The 18878-nt window shown below is 39.4% G+C and overlaps 3 protein-coding genes and 1 long non-coding RNA gene across 7 annotated transcripts in view; 2 read left to right on the forward strand and 2 right to left on the reverse strand.

Moving 5' to 3' along the window:
- eppk1 (epiplakin 1) overlaps positions 1–9629 on the forward strand; it is a 13021-nt gene extending 3392 nt beyond the window's left edge. Inside the window, exons 2-3 of the mRNA XM_025065196.1 lie at positions 1544–1644; positions 1762–9629. Of these exons, the coding sequence (XP_024920964.1) occupies positions 1768–9174 (7407 nt within the window). The 5' untranslated portion in view covers positions 1544–1644; positions 1762–1767 and the 3' untranslated portion in view covers positions 9175–9629. The remainder of the gene's footprint in view (positions 1–1543; positions 1645–1761) is intronic.
- Positions 1–18878, reverse strand: part of LOC103393979 (uncharacterized) — a 45536-nt gene that overhangs the window by 17983 nt on the left and 8675 nt on the right. For both annotated transcript variants that reach the window (XR_003052676.1, XR_003052675.1), the window contains exons 5-8: positions 17738–17802; positions 14644–14724; positions 1722–1830; positions 1027–1147 (exon numbers count right to left, since the gene is read on the reverse strand). This is a non-coding gene — a long non-coding RNA (uncharacterized LOC103393979). The remainder of the gene's footprint in view (positions 1–1026; positions 1148–1721; positions 1831–14643; positions 14725–17737; positions 17803–18878) is intronic.
- On the reverse strand, positions 9239–14125 carry fbxl6 (F-box and leucine-rich repeat protein 6). Of its 2 annotated transcripts, none has more exons than XM_025065205.1 (10): positions 13716–14125; positions 12368–12971; positions 12091–12249; positions 11931–11994; positions 11639–11770; positions 11391–11498; positions 11184–11297; positions 10623–10854; positions 10191–10434; positions 9239–9906 (listed from the first exon to the last, which is right to left on the reverse strand). In XM_025065205.1, exons 2-10 carry the CDS (start codon positions 12904–12906, stop codon positions 9777–9779), a joined length of 1722 nt encoding a protein of 573 aa, XP_024920973.1. In that variant the 5' UTR covers positions 12907–12971; positions 13716–14125; the 3' UTR covers positions 9239–9776. The 2 variants fall into 2 exon arrangements, with proteins under 2 accessions (XP_024920973.1, XP_024920972.1); XM_025065204.1 differs by having other exon boundaries at positions 13709–14123.
- On the forward strand, positions 12941–17902 carry LOC103393977 (uncharacterized). Of its 2 annotated transcripts, none has more exons than XM_008331106.3 (3): positions 12941–13024; positions 14673–14745; positions 14851–17902. In XM_008331106.3, the coding sequence occupies exons 2-3, from the start codon at positions 14685–14687 to the stop codon at positions 17358–17360; spliced, it is 2571 nt and encodes an 856-aa protein (XP_008329328.1). In that variant the 5' UTR covers positions 12941–13024; positions 14673–14684; the 3' UTR covers positions 17361–17902. The 2 variants fall into 2 exon arrangements, with proteins under 2 accessions (XP_008329328.1, XP_008329327.1); XM_008331105.3 differs by lacking the exon at positions 12941–13024 and adding an exon at positions 13080–13366.

Below are 18878 nucleotides of genomic sequence, written 5' to 3' on the forward strand. Positions count from 1 at the left end.
TTGATGAGTGTCGATGAGGAGTGCAGTCACTCCTAGGTGACATAAAAACAACTTGAGTGTGTAGGCGGGGTCTGCGTGACAAAACCAGCACAGTGGCCAATGAAATCCAGCACAAAGAAAACAGAAGTTAATAGTGATAGCTTTGCCAAATGTGTTGCAGCTTGTACAAGGACAACAGCCAAAGGCGTGCGTGTTTTGTGCCCTTACATACTAAGTTATTGACTCTGTGCAGTCATGTGAGACGTTTAAATGTTAACAGAGCTGCATCAATACAATACAGTTTTGTGAACACAGTGAGGTGTTTCGTGGTCATGCCGTCTGCAGGCTGACCTGAAATTACCAGAGTCAGTCAGTACAAAGATAAACCACTAGAAAAAAGAGATACATTACCATTTGAATTGGGCTGACTCAGCATGTCTATATAGACATTGTTCAAACTGCATTGCATTTTAGAAATAGAAATATAGAAAAATAGTTTTGTTTCTGGGTTTTCTGTTTCTTGAGTCTTGTGTGTCAGTATTCATGTCAGGTACACTAAACCCACAGAAAAATATACTCATAACCCCCTAAAAGAAGACAGGTTCTGCTGGGAAACCAAAGACCTGGCAACCCTGCACTGCTGTATCATAAACACAGACTCATTATCTGGTCATGTGATGGTAACCTTATCATGGTTTGTAGTCACCAGACACATGTAGTTAGCCACTGCTCCTATGTTATACCATTATTTTAACGGGGCTCAAACTGATCGTGTAATTTCTCATCAAAACTTGCCATGACATTCAAGACATTTCAAGACCTTTAATGCTTCGCAAGAATCTAAAAAACCTTGGCCAAAGAACATGATAATTACACTACTCGGGTTCAAATTGTTAACAATGTGTTTCGTGTTTTTCTGTCCCTGTTCTTACAACACAAGATCTGGCTTGTCTAGTTTTTAAACATGGCAGCGTGACTTAACGAAACAAATAAAAAGGGCTCAAGGAACTGGTTCACGAACGGTCAAAAGGTCATCTCTTTTCTTACCTGGTCTGGATTATTTCTGTCGTCTGTGTGGACCAAATACCGATGCTTGAATTGTTTGCTGACAGCTTGTCATCACTCGGGGTGTTCCATATGAAAAGCGCTGACACTCAGGTGATAAATTCTGTAGGGCACACAAAGTAACAATTAGAATATAATGATAGGATGTTTGTCTGTGTTAATGAAACTACACCTAACAACAAGAAATAACTCAATGAAAACATGGAAGGTGGGGTCAGTTCTCTACACCTTAAAATGTTAATTACATCTGTTACTTCTGAATATTGGTCCAGTGTGTGACTGGGAATGAACAATAAGTGACAACTGATTTGAGAAAGAGGCTGTTTGCAATTAAATGGGTAAATGGAATATAATGTTGGCTCTGTGCCCATCAAGACCGAAAAAACAAATAATATTCTGAAAATTAAAAAACATAGAAAGATCTAACATCCACATTTTTGTTTAATTTTTCTGCTGGCAAAAGGTAAAATAACAGACATTTTTGTTAATTTTTTTCAAGGACACAGTTCAAATCCCTGTGCCACTGCATTGATCGTCAAATCCAGAGCCCCTGTGAATAATCCATACAACATATCAAGCAAGGAGCTGGCCAAGGATCTGGTACAACTGACAGTTTTACAAAAAATGATAAGCAATGTTTTATTAAGTTGTTTAAGCAATGTTTAAGTTAAAATTACCTTATTGTTACTTTTCCATGTCCTCCTTTGAATTCCTCAGGTCAAGATGGAGAATTCAGACACGAAGCAAAAATACTCGTTGCACCATGGTCCGCTGTCTGGTATATTTCTAGAGAACACAAAAGAGAAGATAACAATATATCAAGCCATGAAAAAACGTCTGCTGAAACCAGGAACAGCCCTGGCTCTGCTAGAAGCACAGGCGGCCACAGTGGGCATCATTGATCCAATAAATAACAGAATACTTTCTATTGTTGATGCTGTTAGAGAAGGAGTTGTTGGCCTAGAGATGAAAGAAAAACTTCTTGCAGCTGAGAAAGCTGTCAGTGGTTACATAGACCCCTACACCAACCAAGTCATATCCTTATACCAAGCAATGCAGAAAGATTTAGTCTCCAGAGATTATGGATTGAGACTGCTAGAAGCACAGCTGGCCACACAAGGCCTGGTTGACCCCACAGAGAAAAAAGCCATAGCCATTGACGAAGCGATACAAAAAGGTTACTACGAGAAGGGATTGCTCAATGATAAAATATTAGAGCTTGGAGTGTACTATGAGCCAGGTACACAAAAAAATCTTACCTACCAAGAACTGCTGGAGAAGTGCACTGTTGAACAAGAAACAGGCCTGTTGCTACTTCCTGTCTGCATCACCTTCAAAGGTCTAAGAAGAGGAATTTCCTCCACTGAACTCTTTGAATCAAAGATCATCAACAAAGAAACTTACAAAGACCTACAAGATGGAAAGACTACAACACAGAATGTGCTGTTGATGGAAACGGTGAAAGAATACCTTGAAGGCAAAGGCAGTATTGCAGGTATTGCTATTCTCTCATCAAACCAGAGAATGAGCATTTACCAAGCCATGAAACAAAGAATACTGATGCCAGGAACGGCCTTAGTTCTACTGGAAGCACAAGCTGCAACAGGTTTTATGATCGATCCAGTTGAAAACAAAAAGTACACTGTAGACGAGGCAATCAAATACAATCTCGTTGGGCCAAAATATCACGCAAAACTCCGTTCTGCTGAACGTGCAGTAACTGGATACAAAGATCCATACACAGGTGAAACCATATCTCTGTTTCAAGCACTGTCCAAAGACCTAATTGTAAGGGAGCATGGTATCCGCCTACTTGAGGCACAGATTGCTACAGGTGGGATCATAGACCCAATCAACAGCCACAGACTTCCAATAGACGTAGCATTTCAGAGAGGCTACTTTAACGAAGAAATGAACACCATTCTCGAAGATTCAGGTGATGACACAAAAGGATTTTTTGACCCAAACACAGAAGAAAATCTTACCTATCTGCAACTGATGGAAAGGTGTGTCACTGACCCTGTCACTGGACTATGCCTCCTGCCACTCCATGACAAAATAGAAAAAGTGAATTTCAGCTTCATTGATTACCAAACAAAAATGTCCCTGAAAGAAGTGAAGGTGAACGTGACATGTGGGAAGTACACGGGGATGACAGTATCTTTGTGGGAACTACTGATGTCTGAATACTTTGAGGAGCAGCAGAGATGTGATCTCATTCAGAGGTACAGAGAGGGTCAGCTCAACATCACAAAACTAACAGTAATTGTTCTGGAAGTCATAGAGAAGTCTGTGAAAACAACTAAAGTTGTATTTGAAGGGATCAGGGAAACTGTCACAGCCAAGCAGCTGCTAGAGGCAGACATCATAACTAAAGATACCCTTGAGGATTTAGAAAAGGGAAAAAAGTCAGTTAAAGACATGCTGGAAGATGAAACTGTGAATGTCTACTTACAGGGGAAGGGCAGCATTGCAGGTATTCTGCTCCCCAATTCTCAAATCATGACCATCCATCATGCCAGGCACAGAGGACTACTGATGCCAGGGACTGCACTGATTTTGTTGGAGGCACAGGCAGCAACTGGGTTTGTCATTGACCCAATTGGAAACAGAAAATTTTCAGTGGACGATGCGGTTAAAGCAAGAATTGTGGGTCCAGATGTCTGTCAAAAGTTGCGCTCAGCAGAGAAAGCAGTGATTGGCTACAAAGATCCATACGATGGAAAAATAATTTCTCTGTTCCAAGCAATGCAAAAAGATCTCATTGTAAAAGACCATGGGATCCGACTCCTGGAAGCACAAATTGCCACTGGTGGGATTATTGATCCAGTAAACAGCCATCGGATTCCAGTGCATGTGGCCTATGAAAGAGGCTACTTCAATGAGGAGATTAATGAGATTCTGAGTGATCCAAGTGATGACACCAAAGGCTTTTTTGATCCAAACACTCATGAGAACCTGACATACTTGCAACTCATGGAAAGATGTGTCACAGATCCCAGTACAGGTCTTTGCCTCTTGCCTCTCAAAGGCAAGAGTACCAAAATAAACATTGATGACAATCTTCGAAAAACATTCGAAATACAAGTTACTGTTATGTACGGCAGGTTTAAAGGCAAGCACACAACACTTTGGGACCTCATCAATTCAGAGTATCTTTCTGAAGACAAACGACAAGAGTTTTTCAAGCTATTCAAGTCAAGGAAAATCACAATTGAGCAACTTATTTCTGCCATTTTAGAGATAATTGAGACAAAAGAGATAAAAAAGCAAGATGCTTTAAACTTTGAAAGTCTCAGAGGAGTAGTGTCTGTTGTAGACCTCTTGGATCTCGAAATTGTGGATGAAGAAACCTACAACAACTTGATCCATGGCCATGTAACAAGCACTGCTGTGATGGAAATGGACAGTGTGAGAAACTACCTACGTGGTAAGAATTGTGTAGCTGGAGTGATTCTCCAGCCTTCCAATAAAAAACTTAGCATCTATGAGGCACAAAGAATCGGTATTCTTACACCTAACACAGCCCTTTGCCTCCTTGAAGCGCAAGCAGCAACAGGATTCATTGTTGAGCCAATTAAGAACCAACAACTTACAGTCGAAGAAGCTCTCAAAGAAAAGCTCTTTGGTCCCCATATGTATGAAAAGCTTTTGTCTGCAGAGCGGGCTGTTACTGGCTACACTGATCCATACACTGGTCAAAAGATCTCACTCTTCCAAGCCCTGAAAAAAGATTTGATTGTCAAACAACATGGCATCCGTTTACTTGAGGCCCAGATTGCAACAGGAGGTATAATTGACCCCTTAAAGTGTGTTCACCTACCCCTCCAGGTAGCATACAAGAAAGGATATTTTGATGCTGAACTCAACCAAATACTGACAGACCCAACTGATGATACAAAGGGCTTCTTTGACCCAAAGACCCATGAAAATCTCACATACATGGAAATGTTGAATAGATGTGTAAAAGATAAGGAAACTGGACTTCTCCTCTTACAACTGGATGATACATCAAAAGCAACAGCAACAAAGACACAGATGTTAACTGACGCAGAAATAAAGCAAGAGCTGCAGAAAACATCTGTAAATGTGTCAGTGGGTCGCTACTCAGGAAATCCAGTCTCTCTTTGGGACCTGATTCACTCTAAATACTTTACATTAGAGGAGCAACTTGAAATCTTGGAAAATTTCAGAACCAAAAAGAGTAGCATAGAAATCATAATCACACAGGTGGTTACTACCATTGAAAAACTGGAGAAAACGGAAACTGTTCAATCCGTAATGGCTATTAGAAAACCTGTCACTGCAGAACAACTTCTGGATTCTGACATTATTGATGCTGAGACATTCAAACAGATGAAAGAAACAAAGGCGGCATTTGAAAAAGTCACCCAATGTGAATCTGTCAATAGATACCTAAAAGGTACAGGAAGCATTGCTGGAATGAAAGTTTACCCATCTCAGAAAATAATGAGTATATATGAAGCAAAGAAGGAAAACCTTTTGACACCTGGCATTGCACTTATACTGCTTGAAGCACAGGCTGCAACAGGATGGGTGATTGATCCTGTCAAAAACAAGTTTTACTCTGTTGATGAAGCAGCAAGAGAAAATGTAATTGGATTAGAGGTACACGAGGACCTTCTCTCAGCTGAACGAGCTGTCACCGGTTATAAAGATCCATACACAAATGCAACTATATCCCTGTTTGAAGCAATAAATGAAGAGCTGATCCCAAGAAGTGATGGCATCCGTCTCCTTGAGGCACAAATAGCAAGTGGAGGAATCATTGATCCAAATCTAAGTCTCAGGCTCCCTGTCCATACTGCTATTAAAAAAGGACATCTAGATGAAGAATTGAGCACAATTCTGTTGAATGACACTGATGATGCAAAAGGATTTTTTGATCCGAACACTAATGAACAACTGTCCTACTGTCAGCTCATAAAGAAATGTGAGAAAGATTCTCAAACAGGTCTACTTCTTCTACCACTTCATACAGATAACGCTCCAGGGCTTCACACAGAGGAACAAATTGAGCTTGCATTTAAAAACAAAATATTTTCCATGAATGCTGGCAAGTACAAAAACCAAACTGTGACACTGTGGGAAGTGATTACTTCTGAATACATATCCCAACAAAAGCGGAAGCAGCTCATTCAACAATACAAGACAGGTTTATTGAAAATGGAGGAAATTATTGAAATACTCTCTGTGATCGTTACTGAAGTATCATCAAAAGAACAAAAGTTCAAAGGACTTAGAAAGCAGGTGTCAGCCAGTGAGCTGTATGAATCAAAAATCATCTCAAAAGAACTTTTTGAACAAATTATACAAGGTGAAGTAACAGAGGAGAATATCAACAAAATGGATTCCATTCAAAAGTATCTTGGGGCGACAACTTGCATTGCTGGTGTGAGAGTTGAATCTACAAAAACAGTTATGAGCATTTATGAAGCTAAAAACAGACGCTTGCTTACCCCGGGTACATCTCTGGTGCTGTTGGAAGCACAAGCAGCAACCGGCTTCGTCATTGACCCAGAAAAAAACAAAAAACTCTCTGTACAAGAAGCTGTAGATCAAGGAGTAGTTGGCAAAGAGTGGAAGAATAAATTGCTCTCAGCAGAAAGGGCTGTTACAGGATATAGGGATCCATACACTGGTGAAACGATTTCGCTGTTCCAAGCATTGAAAAAAGATCTCATTGTAAAGGATCACGGAATCCGTCTTCTGGAAGCACAAATTGCAACAGGAGGTATAATTGATCCAGTCCACAGCCATCGCGTGCCTGTGCAGGTTGCTTACCAAAGAGGATACTTTGATGAAGAAATGAACCAGATTTTAAATGACCCTGACGATGACACCAAGGGCTTCTTTGACCCCAACACACAAGAGAATCTCACATACCTTCAATTAATGGAAAGATGCTTCAAGGATTCTACTACAGGTCTAAATTTACTATCCATTGTGAAAAAGGGAGAGTTTTATTTCTTTGTGGATGAGGCTACAAAGCTCATTCTGAAATCCACAACAACAACCAAAGCCGGGGGCAGATATCAAGGAACAACAGTGTCTCTTTGGGAACTTCTTTACTCCAAATACATCACTGAGGAGAAGAGGAGAGACCTGGTGCAACAGTACAAATCTGGATCAATCACAGTTGAAAGATTCCTGGAAATTATACTGACAATCATTCAGCAGCAGACAGGCTCAATATCAACAACTGTCACATGTCAACCACCAGTAGCCAAAGAAGACAGCAGCTTAACAACTACTACTACTAGCATCACAACTACTACAAGCACAGAGACAACAGAAGATCTAAAGTTCCATGGAATCAGAAAAGACGTCTCTGCCTCTGAGCTCCTTGAATCACAAATCATCACTGAGGACCTTTTCAAAGGTCTTACGTCTGGAGAAGTAACAGTGACAGAAATCAGTGAGATGAACTCTGTCCGCAAATACCTCGAAGGAACCAACAGCATCGCAGGAGTTTATCTGCAATCTACCGGGGAGACACTGAGTATCAATGAAGCCAAGCTCAGAGGTCTACTGACCCCGGGTACAACTCTGGTGCTGCTAGAGGCCCAGGCTGCCACTGGCTTCATTATTGACCCAGTAAATAACAAGAAACTGTCAGTGGAGGAAGCTGCAGCACAAGGAGTGGTTGGCAATGAGTGGAAAAAGAAATTGCTTTCAGCAGAACGAGCTGTCACAGGATACAGAGATCCCTACACAGACAAAACTATTTCCTTGTTCCAGGCCTTGAAGAAAGATCTCATCGTCAAAGACCATGGAATTCGTCTCCTGGAAGCACAAATTGCCACTGGAGGCATAATTGACCCAGTCTACAGTCACAGAGTGCCTGTACAAGTGGCATATGAAAGAGGATACTTTGACGAGGAAATGAACCAGATATTAAATGATCCTGACGATGACACCAAGGGCTTCTTTGACCCCAACACACAAGAGAACCTCACCTATCTGCAGCTTGTGGAGAGATGTATCACTGACCCCGTCACTGGCCTAAGTTTACTTGTTGTTGTGAAAAAGGGAGAGTTTTATTTCTTTGTGGATGAGGCTACAAAGCTCATTCTGAAATCCACAACAACAACCAAAGCCGGGGGCAGATATCAAGGAACAACAGTGTCTCTTTGGGAACTTCTTTACTCCAAATACATCACTGAGGAGAAGAGGAGAGACCTGGTGCAACAGTACAAATCTGGATCAATCACAGTTGAAAGATTCCTGGAAATTATACTGACAATCATTCAGCAGCAGACAGGCTCAATATCAACAACTGTCACATGTCAACCACCAGTAGCCAAAGAAGACAGCAGCTTAACAACTACTACTACTAGCATCACAACTACTACAAGCACAGAGACAACAGAAGATCTAAAGTTCCATGGAATCAGAAAAGACGTCTCTGCCTCTGAGCTCCTTGAATCACAAATCATCACTGAGGACCTTTTCAAAGGTCTAACGTCTGGAGAAGTAACAGTGAGAGAAATCAGTGAGATGAACTCTGTCCGCAAATACCTCGAAGGAACCAACAGCATCGCAGGAGTTTATCTGCAATCTACCGGGGAGACACTGAGTATCAATGAAGCCAAGCTCAGAGGTCTACTGACCCCGGGTACAACTCTGGTGCTGCTAGAGGCCCAGGCTGCCACTGGCTTCATTATTGACCCAGTAAATAACAAGAAACTGTCAGTGGAGGAAGCTGCAGCACAAGGAGTGGTTGGCAATGAGTGGAAAAAGAAATTGCTTTCAGCAGAACGAGCTGTCACAGGATACAGAGATCCCTACACAGACAAAACTATTTCCTTGTTCCAGGCCTTGAAGAAAGATCTCATCGTCAAAGACCATGGAATTCGTCTCCTGGAAGCACAAATTGCCACTGGAGGCATAATTGACCCAGTCTACAGTCACAGAGTGCCTGTACAAGTGGCATATGAAAGAGGATACTTTGACGAGGAAATGAACCAGATATTAAATGATCCTGACGATGACACCAAGGGCTTCTTTGACCCCAACACACAAGAGAACCTCACCTATCTGCAGCTGGTGGAGAGATGTATCACTGACCCGACCACAGGACTTAGTCTTCTTAGTTTGAGAAAGTGATGAAAAACACAAATCCAAGCCATTCATATGTAATATACAAGCCGGTGTAGTTTTTTTATGGTAGACTATTTTTTATTACTATTTTTTATTATTACCATTTTTTCTCAATTTAGCATATTTTCTACAGTTAATCTCTTCTTTGTTTCCACTAAGTTTATTAGAATTAGAGTCAGTTGTTCAATCATTTGTATTGTTAGAAACCTATATTAATATTTTCCTTAGATTAAGGCTTTGTTGTTGTTTTCCATAAAATGTCTTACCTTCATGTGTTTTGGCCCTTAATAATAGTAAATTGTTAGTTACTTTTGTTTTATTTTCAATGATTATAAGATTTTCAAATTCTGAAACTCTCCATGAAACACACATGCTTAATAAATGGTACTCGTATGTACTAATTAATTAATAAACCTAAATGTGATGCACACAGAACTTGTTTTTAATAAAAAAAAAAAAAAGAATTTTGAGTTTTTGCATCATCTCAGGTTCAAACAATATACAAACCACATTAAAAAAAGTCAAGTAAAAAAAAAAATTGACAACATTATATATACCATGTACAGAAATCCAGAAAGAGGAATAATTTTAGATGTTCAATAAAGGAACTACTCCAGTTTGCCCAGCAGCTGGCGAATGTCTTCTTGGCCACAGTATATTCTCTTAACCCCCCTTGGTAGGTGTCGACAGGACGAAAGGTTGAGGTAGCTAAGAGCAGTCATATGATGGATGACTGACCTGTAAAAAATATATATTCAAATATATAGTGTATAATTTTGTAGTGTAGATTTAAACAGTATTTAAACTATAAAAAATGATGAGAAAAAAATGCAGCACATTGGACTGGATCTTTCTTAATACACAAAATTTACTGTGCACAGTTCTGTGTTTGCATAATTGACGCAGAGCTAACAAACTAAATGATAACATGCAGTCACTGGTTGCAGCCTCAGGAGCACAAATGCACATGATATAAGTTGTATATATTTGTAAAGAGTGTGGTGTGAAGTACACGTCAGTACCTGAGGGCCGGTGCAGTAATCCTCGTGCCCTGCAGATTGAGTGAGCGGAGAGTGTCCGACTCTGTGGCTTGAGTCAGGTAACTCATTGCCATCTCCAAATCCTCCTCAGAAAAGAGCTGGTTTCCAATATCCAGCTGTTGCAATGTCTGCTTCCATTTTTGGGTCACCATATGAAGTCCCTTCTTAGGTGTTGACAAGCCAATGTGGCTGTTAAAATATTGTCCCCAGAACAGGAACTCAAGCTCTGATTGATCCAAAATTAAAAGAAAGGAATTAATATCACAACACATTATTTAATATACACATTTCCTTATAAATTGAGCCTAACAAGATCTTCAGAAGAAAGTGTTTAATGTGAAATCATCCCAATTAAACTTTTTTAAAAACAAATTACCAAGATGGGGCAGATATAGTTTTTTGAGTTTGGCTTACCAAGACAGGGTAAATTTGCAAGGCCAGAGGGTGTTATTCGTGAACAGCCTCGCAAGTCAAGCACACGCAACTTTGTGGAACTGAAGAGAATGTCCAACAGATCATTGTCGGTCATGTAGGAATAAGATGTGGTTGCGATACACAGTTCCTCCAACAGAGGGAAGCCTTTCATCAAATCTGCATTTTTATGCTTCGTCTTCTGTATAGGTCGGACATTCAGCAATCGGAAAGTCTGCGGGAACAGCAAGGTAACGTACAAGAAACAGGGCTAGTGTCAGTCATGGATCATCCTAAAAATATTGTAGAAGAAGAAAAAAACTACTACTTGAGAAAATAACATCTTAACACATCTGCTATTACAAGGACAACTATAACACTGTAGAGTGTTTGTAATGTTGGCATGTTGGTCACTGATTGACTACTTTCATGTTTAAACTGTTGGTTTTCTTTTACAATAAGCAGCAATAATTCTTTATATAAAACTACCAGCCCAAGTAATGTAAAACTTAACTCACATTTAACACATTACTATAATTACATTAACATACATTAAAATCTTACTTTAAGTTTAGGGCAGGCAGCCTGCAGTGCCTGAATGCAAATGGTAAGTACACAGTCTTTACTGTCCAGCTTTTTGTTGACTTCCAAGAACTCCAAATCGGGACAACAGCCTCTCTGTTATATTAAAAGAAAAAAAAATTAGTTTGTGGTTATAAATATATTTCTTTTGTATATGTATTGATGACGTAAAACCATATGTGGACATACTGTTAAAGAAGCCAAAAGTCTGTCATTCTTCAGACCATTAGTGAACCAGATCTGCTTCATCTGGTTTCCATGGTTTTCAAGGAACGCCACAAGACCCTCCACCTGAAACTACAGCAAAATGCAACAATTGACAATGTGTGTTAAAAATGATGGCCGAGGAATGAAGGTATTCAATGTATACAACAATTAGTAATGGCTGTTAACCAAGAAGTGGACATACGATGTGGATCCCTATGTCTCTGACTTACATCTGAAAACTGGACGTTGATGCTCTGCAAGGATCTACTGTTGAGACCAAGTATTTGGAAGGCACTTGCTTTGATGCCTGAGCAGTTAGAGAGTGTGAGAGAGCGAAGATGAGGGCAGGACTGAGAGACAACCTGAAAAAAAAATATGAAGAGGTCCAGTTATTTAATGGAAGCATTGTGTATATTTTAATAAACTTTTTCTGAATACTATTATATGTCACGAATAATGAATATGTTTGTTTCTTTTCATCCTGGAAAAGCGTTAAAACACAACAAAGCTTCAGAGACTTACTTCAACCGCATAATTAACATTCTTTGACCAGTGATGCAGTGAGAAATCTTGCAGCTGTGAAAACCTAGTCAGAATAAAATAAAATAAGTTAAAACTAAAACTTGAAGCCTTTCTGCTTAGATAAAATATACTATAAATTTATTTAGTTAATTTTACAAACCTGTTTTGCGTCAGCCAGTCAAAAGTTTTCTGAATTTTCATCTCTGTTTTTGGAAGTTGTTTTTTTCCTGGAGCAATCCAGCAGTGACCTACAGTTACTTTACGCCACAGGATGGGACTTGCAGCTGCGATGTTCCACAGTTGACAAACTCTGGCCATTCTGCACAAATAAATTTGTCTTAGTATTCAGTGAAAACCTGATGTGACTTGTGGAATTACACCACAAAGCAGATAAAAATAATGTCAAATTAAAGGTGAATTACATTCAAATTCTGTACCTGCATAAAAATGGCACAGCACCATCCTGGGTGACAACCATTTGAAAAATATTAATTAGCACCTCCTCTGGTAGACTTTGACCCCATGTGTGGTCTGCTGGTTTCTCCAACACAGCAGTAGTGTCCTCTTCAGTCTTGGCAGCTACTGGATTGGCATCTGGTGTAGGTTTGGCCCTGGCTGTGTTTTTTCTCCTAACCTGTTGAGTTTTTGATTTCCCTTTGGAAAACTTTTTTTTCTTGCTTCCCTTTCGTTTGGTCATCCAAACTGAAGCACCATCGTACAGAGACGAAGCATTTGATATGACCAGAAGCATATCTTCACCCTGTTGGACGGTGTAGCCCAACTGAGCAGATCTGGAGACTCGGGCCTTCTTCTTTTTCTTTGTCTTGACATTTTTCGAATCTGCCGATTTCCTCTTCAAAGGTGCAGTGTTTGACTTTGGAATGTTAGTGGCCTGATTTGATGCAGTTGAAGAGCTTGGAAGGGTTTCATTGTCATTTTCACAGTGGGCTGAACATTGTGCTACAGAGGAATCCATTATATACTGCTATCTGTACTTTACACTATGCTTCATTTCAGGATTGCTTCAGGATTGTTAGATATCTGCAAGGAGAAAATCAGATATTATTATTACATATTACCCTTCACAACAACATGTAAGTAACAATTCACATTCTTAAAGAGGAAATTTACAATTTCAGTGAGTGTTAATGTAATAATGTTAACCGAGATTAAATACAAACGTAAACAATAATAGAAACCGTTCGTTGGCGGTCTGAATACGGAGGAAGGACTGGTTTCGAAAAGAGCCTATCAGAGTGTCCGCTTAGGTTGGGACGTTAAACAAACACAACAACGAGGTTGAACTCGTTCAGAACATTTGATGACATAAGATGGAGGAGACAGTAGACAAAAAGAACCCGGAGACAGAACTACCCGATAATAGCAAAAGAGGAAAACGCAAAAGACGATTACCGGACAGTGAAGGCACAAAAAAGGTTAGTGTTATTCGGGACACTGGAGTTTCGCGTAACAAAAACAGCACTCTATTATATACATTACACGCCTGTATATGAGACCTAAAAATGCTAACAATTTTAAAAATATCAAGTCAGTTTTGCACTAAAGTAGCCCTCTCATAATTGGAACTTAGTAAAAAGTAATGTTGTTGTTTAGCTGTTTTGTTTAGCTTCACCAATGAAGTTAGCTTAACCGAAGCTAATGTAACGTGTGCCGTATACGTTTGTTTTGATTCGTCTTTTGAAATAAAAAACAAGTCTGGGTCTAGGCTTTCAATTTTATCACCTTAAATAAAGCAGAAAAAGAACTTTATTCCGTACCTGTTACCTTTGCGTTAAAGGTTTATTAGCCACCTTCATCCTGTTAGCATCCCCACAATGCACTCCGGCTGTCCTGTGAGTGGTGAATCTTCATCGAAGTCCCGCCCCCAGAACTGTCCAATAACAGGCCGCGGCGGCGACGTCCATTCATCCATCCCGCCGCGTTTGTTTTGGAAGATCACGACGTAAAATATTGTGGAGTAAACCACCGGACGGGGTCGTAATTTAAACTTAGAATAAACTAAAACGTTAATTTTACGGTCACATTAGAGCAGTAATGCCAACGGCATATAAACAGGAGCTTTGTTCATTTCATCTATAACATTAGAGAACACTTTTCACCATAGTTTATAGTTGATTTGATTTGATGTTGTAATTTTGCTTGCAAATGGTTTCAAAGCATTTTTTATCACTGCACACATACATAACATACTGCACACATACATAACCAGTTACAGTTGGGGAGACCAGATAATTCTGTTCTCCGCAACGGTAAACATTAAACCTTTCTGATTGGACATTGGCTTTGCATCAACACAGCTTCATCCAGTGTACTTTCCTTAAATATGTGGTATATGTTAGGGACAACCTTAAAATATCCACAGCAGTGGGAAAACTAAGTTTCTACATTTGTACCACCTTCCAGATTTAACACCCTCTTTTTGGAGGTTAATAGACAATATAATGTGTTGGCAAGTAGTGACAAATACATAGAAAAACTTGATTTCAAAACAAAGCGTCTTTTCAGTTTTCAGAAATCTAAGACCACTTTGTTTTGAAACACAATATCCACAACTATAGGTTTGATTCTTTCTATGATTTGGTCTTTTCAGTTTTCAGAAATCTAAGACATCAAGACCACTTTGTTTTGAAACACCATATCCACAAATATCTGTTTGATTCTTTCTATGATTTTTGAAGATGCTGAAGCTTACCATGTTTTTCCAATTGTGTCTTTATCCAGGAACAGCACACGATGAAGCAGAGAGACAGCTTCTCCTTTGGTGAAGCAGCAGCTGTTAAAGAAGACAATTTGAGTGAGTGAAACATTTAAAATTGAACACACTCATGTAGCCTGAATACTGAAAAACAATTGATCATTAAAAAAATAGGTAACACTTTTTTTTCCCCCCTTTCTCAAGGAGATGGATTCTACCGGAAGCTCATAAGTGATTTCACTGGTCCTCAGTCAGGAGAAGGCTTAGAACTTGAGACCACACCATGCAAGAACAGAGTTTTGATTCAAATCGGACTTCTCAGAGAAGATCATTTTTTGTCCTGGGATGTCGTTCTGAACTGGCTCAAAGCAATTTTTCCTAAACACAACACAGCACATTTCCGCCGTTTGATTGAGAGAGGCATCACAACAACAATGAGTCTTGGAATCGAAGCTAGACGGACCTTTTTGGACTCGGACGTCAACTTTGACTTTGTTGGTCCAATATGTGATAGCATTGGCGTGGAACGAGAACATCTGTTGAAAATGAAGGATTTTTCAGAGAGAGCACAATCTGTAGAAGTCACAAATGGACTGATTCTGGAGTTAAGCAACTTTATCGCCAGAGAGCAACTTGCCCCCATTGTCATTGTCTCTTGGCTTAGAAACTTTAACCCTGAATTTTGTAGCACCGGGAATATTAAACAGGGATATAAAAACCTCAAGTCTCGTTTGAAAATGTTGAAGAAGTATTCTTGCCGTTATGAAACAAAGAGTCAAAGACGGAATGCTACAATGGAAAATTTCCTTCAAAGCCCATTTGAACTGGTCCAAAAAAGAGAAATAAAACGTAGAAAGAAAGATGTTACTAATAACAACAGACAAGTTAAAATCATGGGGGAATACGAGAGCTTTGAAATCATGAAAGTTGACGGCTCCGAGAGCAGAGGAGTCATTAGGAAAACTGTTGTGAAAAAAGAGATGATCTTGTGCAGTGAAGATGAAGATGAGGAGGAAGAGCCAAGCTATGTCACCAAAACCCCAGAGGACAAAGTAGAGGGACTGACGCTGCTGGACATAACAACGCTGTCTGTTCAAAAGCTGTCAAGTGTGTACGGAGGCAAAACTGCAGCTTGCAAGCAGATGTCTGAGGATCTTCTCCAAAACCAGTATTCTCTGATGTGCGTGGAACATCCGGACATGGCAATGTTTAAGGACAAAGTCAGCTCAGTCAGTGGGGAACTTTCAATGGCCCCACCTGTTGCATTTTTGAACATGAACGCCCACTTCCTGGTTGACGTGCATGACGCAATCGAGCAACACATTATGAACTTTGAAAAAGATGTCATGTTATCAACGGGAAACAAGCTGGGCCGCGACAACCTACCCAAGTTTAAGAATTTTGTGAATATGGAAGAGAGCGCCACCTCACGCTACATTCACATGGTTTGTGATATCATATGTCCAGAGAGATCAGATTTCCACAACTACAGAAATCATTGGGTCGCTTTCTGTGAGGAAAAGAGAAACCCGTCCAGACTGGTTGTGAATGAGTCAAATAGATTCATTAACTACTTCGAAGTTGCTGCAGGACTCATTCACCACCACAAGGAGATCGCTCTCTTTTTCTCAGACTTAATTGCACTGGACACTAATAAATGCCTCAACGTCATCCTTGAGAGTGTTGCTGCTGATGCTAATGATTCTGTGATTCAGAGCCTTGTATGTGTCCTGGCCATTATTCACTGCAAAATCTTGGGACCTTACTGGCAGCTAATGAAGAGTGAAACAGAATATTCTCTGTTCCCAAAGTACCTACTAGGTTTGTACCAAAAGTTCCTGGACTGGTCCAAGGAGTCTGTAGCTTTGCTGGAACCTGAAGAATTGCTAAATGTTTTTCTGCTCCATCCATTGCAAGAGAAAACCTACAGCGGAGTATTTGTGTACTGCGGTCAGTGGCACACAAATCGGGACATGATCAGAGCTTGTTTAAAGAGAGCAATAAAAGTGATTGCAGCCGTCACTGAGAAACATCTGAAGGATTTCCTGCCAGGTGGAAGATTTTCTCAAGTACCGTCGCCAGATGTAAGCAGACAACTGGCAAGCTGCACGTTTTCGGTCCTTATGACAGAATACCCTCTAAGGCATGAACATGGCTGCAAGTTCCTAAAATGCTCCCCAGATGAGAACTCTACATACGATAGCTCCCTGGAAGATGATGTCAAGCCATCTTTAGGGTCCTCTGAAGATCTTTTTGGTTTGCAGGATAGAAAGATCCCTAACACCATCCAAAAAGATGGTGAGAGTGATAAAAAAAGTAAGGTAAAAATGTATAAAGAGTTGTTCGAAGAAGAAATTGACACTGATTATGTGATAGCTACAGTGCACAGAAATGGAGGGCCGTGTCTGACGAAGCAAGATCTCGATAAAATGACACTGAGGTTTGACGGCAAATCCAAGGAAGAGAAACGGGATGGGTACCGTTGTGAGATTCTGTACCAGAAATTAATTCTCAACAACACAAGCGAACACCTCAACTGTGTTTTTCACAGTAACACACACATGATGAATAAGCTGAGTCTAGCTCTTCCTCGCGTTAAACCTGGATACTCCATTGTTCTGGCACCTAGAAAAACATTTAAGAAGCCTCTTCACCAAATGTCATACAAAACGGCAGCTGAAAAAATACAAAGCAGCAGCGCAGAGGAGGTGTAGTTCTGTAGGTTACTGTTGTTTAATCGTATTGAATTCCATCAAATTGTGCCAATAAATTACCTTGCCAAACAGTATGACTACACTCTGCTGCATGAGTTCAAAGTTGGTTAATTTAGTTCAGTTTAAAGCCAAAAAATGCATCCAATGGTGATGCATAAAAACACATCCTATTAAATATAGCAGTTTGTTATTGTTTAAGAGAAACTTGCAAATTGAAAAACATTATTATTTCTCTTCTTAGTTCTTCTAGTTTAAACAACAACCTTTGTTTTGCCTAATTTTAGGCCTGAGTTAAGAGCCCACCACAACATCGAGTCTTTTCTATTTCAATCATGACCAAACTCCTTTGAAAACAGTTAACTGTCTGAGGTACTTACTCCATGATCCTGCAGAGGAGCCCTTCGAATGCAGACCCTTCACTTCCGTCCTCACACGAGTTACTCTATTAGTAAAAGAAAATAGAGACAGTATGTTGTTTTGTGGTTAGCAAGAAGAAAAAAACAAAACAAAGTGCCTTAAAGTAAACTGCTTTTGAAAGAAAACTAAAAAGGAAATGACAATTGATTGAATCTAATGTAATTCAATCAATTACCTAAGAATATAATAGTGTCATTCTTTAGTTTCATTTTTTTTTAACATATGATAATGTAGCAGTCAGCAGATATCCGGTTGAAAAACCATGTACTTGTGTTTAATTTCGAAATTTGTATGATGCATTTTGTGACAATTCAATATTTTGACTAATCGTTATTTCTGATAATGCTACTACACCATGGTAACACTTTGTTAAAATGTGTATTTTTGTTTATTCCAAAAATAAAACTACTGTGATCAAGTTAAAGATCAGCTTGTCAACTAATACTGTCTCAATCATGTAGTATAATAAAAACATATCCTTTGTTGACATGTTGTATCTTACACAAAAAACCATTATGATACTGTGGTAAAGCTAATAAGAAAGAGGTTAGCTGCTATGTTGACCCAGATGTTCATTTGTTCTAACATAATTATAATGTTTTGTTGTTTTTTTTGCTTGACATTACAGGCAGTTGGGGTTGCATCACATTTCTGTGTCAGTGGGTTCGTTCTTATGAAAGCATGAACTCCAAGAAAATAAGGCAGTTACACAGTGGTTTATTGGAAATTGTTATATTTTTTCTTTTGAGTAAAATGGCTGTCCACAATGTCGGTTTGATTTAATCTCACTTAATCAGGGATTTAAATACTGCAAACGTATTTTGAGCCGATGGATAATTTAGTCTTTTGAAATGTACAATGACCCATGGAGTCTGTTGCCTTGTTCTCATCGTTACACTGTTTAAGATTTTAACAAAATGTATTTTTCAATCTCCCATTTCAGTGGAAAATAAAATTTCCAAATGTGTTTTTCAAAAATAACTGCAGACTTTCATAACTCCTAGAATCGCCGTAAAAGTGAACAGTATTTAAATTCTAAACCAAAATATGTGTATTCTACATAGAACATTTATAAGACGTTAATAATCGTTCAGTTTACAC

The sequence above is a fragment of the Cynoglossus semilaevis genome, chromosome 18 (assembly GCF_000523025.1).
Source record: "Cynoglossus semilaevis isolate Cse_v1.0 chromosome 18, Cse_v1.0, whole genome shotgun sequence".
NCBI lineage: Eukaryota > Metazoa > Chordata > Actinopteri > Pleuronectiformes > Cynoglossidae > Cynoglossus > Cynoglossus semilaevis.

Bases quoted from the DNA above. Each gene is read 5' to 3' on its own strand.
- LOC103393977 (XM_008331105.3), top strand. From the start codon at position 13,262: ATGGAGGAGACAGTAGACAAAAAGAACCCGGAGACAGAACTACCCGAT. The intron at 13,367-14,672 runs GTTAGTGTTATT...GTCTTTATCCAG, and splicing joins ACAGTGAAGGCACAAAAAAG to GAACAGCACACGATGAAGCA. The intron at 14,746-14,850 runs GTGAGTGAAACA...CCCTTTCTCAAG, and splicing joins TGTTAAAGAAGACAATTTGA to GAGATGGATTCTACCGGAAG.
- fbxl6 (XM_025065205.1), bottom strand. From the start codon at position 12,906: ATGGATTCCTCTGTAGCACAATGTTCAGCCCACTGTGAAAATGACAAT. The intron at 12,250-12,367 runs GTACAGAATTTG...TTATTTGTGCAG, and splicing joins GCTGTGCCATTTTTATGCAG to AATGGCCAGAGTTTGTCAAC. The intron at 9,907-10,190 runs GTACTGACGTGT...TATTTTTTACAG, and splicing joins ATTACTGCACCGGCCCTCAG to GTCAGTCATCCATCATATGA.